Consider the following 3372-nt stretch of genomic DNA (forward strand, 5'->3'; position numbering starts at 1 on the left):
TCCCGCAAGGAAATTGAAATTTCCAGCATCAGTTTTAGCAAAAATGTAGCCTAATTCACTTCCATTTTGGGGGCTTTACTGTGAGTCATGTAACATTGTCTATGATAGAATAAATTGGAATTGTAAGTCCAGAAACAGGGATACCCAAAAAAGGCTCACACCTTGCAAGACTAATAGAAGCATGTGAGAAAGTAAAATACATTTTAGTGATCAGGAGTAGTTGACATGAGTGTGTTCATTCATAATATAAACTTAAATAATTGATAAATAAATACAATATTCCACAAATGACGAAGATTATGCTAAATTATGCACAGATGTACAGATGCAAAAATTATTTTCCAAACTTGTAAAGTGATATATGTTAAGTTTACGAGTCTGTCACGCTCAGTGTTGACCCACATGCCTTAAAAGACCATGTGTAAACTTGTGATTTCTCTCAGTAGCTAGTTCATTGGAGAAATGTGAGGGTGCATTGTGAAGCTAAATCCTTCCATGTTCGGTAATAACAATCCTTAACAAACATGTCCCAATAAAATTACTTACTGATTTATGGAAAAATAAATATTTACCCCTCCTCTGAACCTTATTTATCACCTGCAAAGTTAAGCTCTTGATTGAAATTATAGGGCCTTGGAGAAGTGGCAACATGTAGCAACCATTTGGTGAAAATGAAACACACAAGTGAAAATTGGACTTGGGATTTGAATGGGATCCTAGCTTGGCCCTATGTTAAGCATCTACATACCACAGCAATCATTATTATAAAGCCAAATAGCACTCACAAAAATTCTGGGTCAGGCTTCTTTGCCATTGCATAACAATGCTGGTTTTATTGGATGTTTACTAATGTCTAAACATTTTTTTATCATGATGCCGAACTTGTTGTAAGCAATGAGAAAACTCTCCTTCATAGTTAGACAGCCTGCTGCTGGTAGGCTGTACATCATAAATAAAATGTATAGAAGCAACAACATACAAGCATCAATTGTGTTTGTACTGATAACTCTCAGAGCAGTGCAAAACAATTATTTGCTACTTGCTTAAGCAAATTTTGTTTAAATCAGACTGAGTTCCAAGAGAGAGGTGAATTGTTGGTTGATTGCCTGGTTATTGTGTTATTGAAGAAGACATAATACCTTCCAGCAGCCCAAACAACTCCAAACAGCATTACTTCTTCATTTCTTTGTCTTTGATTACCCTGGGTATTAAGCATCACACACTAGCGTGGTGGGGTAAACTTGAGCTCACTGTTGCAGTTTGACAACCAAGCTTCATTATTTATTTTTTTCAAATCTATTGATGCCAGTTGAGTTCTCTGATTTACATACTTTGAACAAATACTTTTCTCTTTTCAGTATGTATTTAGTGATAATAAATATATTCCCTTGGTAAGTTCAGAAAGAGATGGCCTGTACATGTTATGTAGGCTTAGAATTGTGAGACGTTCTCTCTTCTTCATCAAATGCGGCTACTTTAGTTCATTTCATCCCTCAGATCAGTGACGGATAATGTTCTTTTCTTTTCAGGTTGATGAAATCTACCACGATGAATCTTTGGGAACCAACATAAATGTTGTCCTTGTTCGCATGATAATGGTCGGGTACCGACAGGTGAGCTATGTTGCACATTGCGGTTATTTTCTTTATGTGCATATAGATATGTATATTTTCAAACAGCTTTCCAAGGCAAAGACATTTGGTGCCAGACATATTTCCATATAAATGCATCTCAGTTGGTAGCCCTGTTATTTCATAACACAACAGTGATTTAAACTTATGTGTAATATTACATTGCTGTTACTGCCTACAGAAAGTGATGTAATGGAAACACAAAAGAAAACAATAGAATGTTAGCTCAATTCTGCCAGACATAGCATCAACTTTTAGTGAAACAGATTTTGATTTGATTTATTATTTATCTCAAACTATCAACAATGTTGACCACTTCGTCTCTAACTCTTGGTAAGAAATTGATAAGCTTATTTGCCAAAATGCTAAACTATTCCTTTGAGACATATATATGCATTTAATATCTCACTTACAGTCAACTTTCTGCAGTAATCTGATTCTTTAGGGTCATGTATCTGAGAATCGCTGGCTTCTGTAATTGGGGTAGGTGATTAGAGAAACTTGAACCAGACTTCTCCTGGAGAAAGACGACAGCTTGGCCATCCATACATGCAATCGGGTTTCTAATCAGCTTTTTACATGTGAGCATGTGCATGAAAAAGACTTCCGACAGGGAAAGTTTCTTTTCATTAAATAAAAAGATCAGAAGGTTTAGAAGTCAATTCCACTGAATATTTGAATATTTGTAAGATTCAGACAAGTTTTATGTCACTATAGAGTCTGTTCTCTCAGTGGCATAAAGGAAAAAAGTGTTTTCTAACAGAAATACAGTTAAAATAAGAAAGCAATGTTTGCAAATTAAGGTTAGGGATGTGTATGTGCCGCTGCATGTATAAGTGTATCTACAGTAACCAGGTTACTACAGGTAGCCTACTGCACAAGCTGATTTCTCTGAGTAACTTGGTTTCTTGTGTTCATGTTAACACACTGTTCATGTTAATGCACTTTTTACATGCTCACATGTAAAAAGCTGATTAGAAACCCAATTGCATGTATGAATGGCCAAGATGTCGTCTTTCTCCAGGAGAAGTCTGGTTCAGGTTTCTCTAATCACCTACCCCAATTACAGAAGCCAGCGATTTTATTATAGTGGCCATGATTTTCAAAATTTGTCCTAGCTTTCTCCTAAAGAATTATGTGGTATATTTCCAAAATATGTTACAACACTAAGGGGCTATCGGGTGCTATACCAGAATTATGTAGTGTATCTGTGAGTGGGGAAATTAAGAATAAGGAAATATTCCATGTATTTCGGGGCCCCTGGCTGTTTAGTGTCCCTTACCAGCATGTGGTTTGATTGACAGGTGTAGCCAGAAGTAATGCTAAAAAAAGAACACATTTAAACTCAAAAGAGCTGTTAAATGAACTTGAGGTGAAAAGTGCATTATGCATGAGGATAATACTGAGAGTGGGCTGATTTTACGTTTATGTAACAACACATATACAGTGCAGAGCACAAGCAAATTTGAGTGTCCAGCAGCTCTCACATAAACACACATTACATACATACACAACACAGTTTCCCATGATAAATAAATAAATGCAATGCAAATGCATGCACAAGAGAGTTAAGACAGAATAAGAGTAGCATAATTACAACTGCTGCACACATCAAGTTCTTATCTGGTCAGGTAGGACCGCAGGCCCTAACAACTGTGATTGGTCGGCTTGACCGTGACTTGGTAGCATAGCATTTCTCCCTACTCATTTCCCCCTACTCATTTCTCCCTACTCATTTCTC

The 3372-nt window shown here is 36.5% G+C and overlaps 1 protein-coding gene and 1 long non-coding RNA gene across 4 annotated transcripts in view; one reads left to right on the top strand and one right to left on the bottom strand.

Moving 5' to 3' along the window:
- Positions 1–3372, top strand: part of adamts14 (ADAM metallopeptidase with thrombospondin type 1 motif, 14) — a 50491-nt gene that overhangs the window by 22867 nt on the left and 24252 nt on the right. For all 3 annotated transcript variants that reach the window (XR_004327112.1, XM_032501382.1, XM_032501383.1), the window contains exon 5: positions 1530–1613. Coding sequence is in view for 2 of the 3 variants with exons in the window: in XM_032501382.1 (XP_032357273.1) it covers positions 1530–1613 (84 nt within the window). In the remaining variant the exon portion in view is untranslated. The remainder of the gene's footprint in view (positions 1–1529; positions 1614–3372) is intronic.
- The window catches only part of LOC116670808 (uncharacterized), a 20519-nt gene that overhangs the window by 16705 nt on the left and 442 nt on the right, over positions 1–3372 (bottom strand). The window lies entirely within an intron of this gene.

The sequence above is a fragment of the Etheostoma spectabile genome, chromosome 21 (genome assembly GCF_008692095.1).
Source record: "Etheostoma spectabile isolate EspeVRDwgs_2016 chromosome 21, UIUC_Espe_1.0, whole genome shotgun sequence".
Taxonomy (NCBI): domain Eukaryota; kingdom Metazoa; phylum Chordata; class Actinopteri; order Perciformes; family Percidae; genus Etheostoma; species Etheostoma spectabile.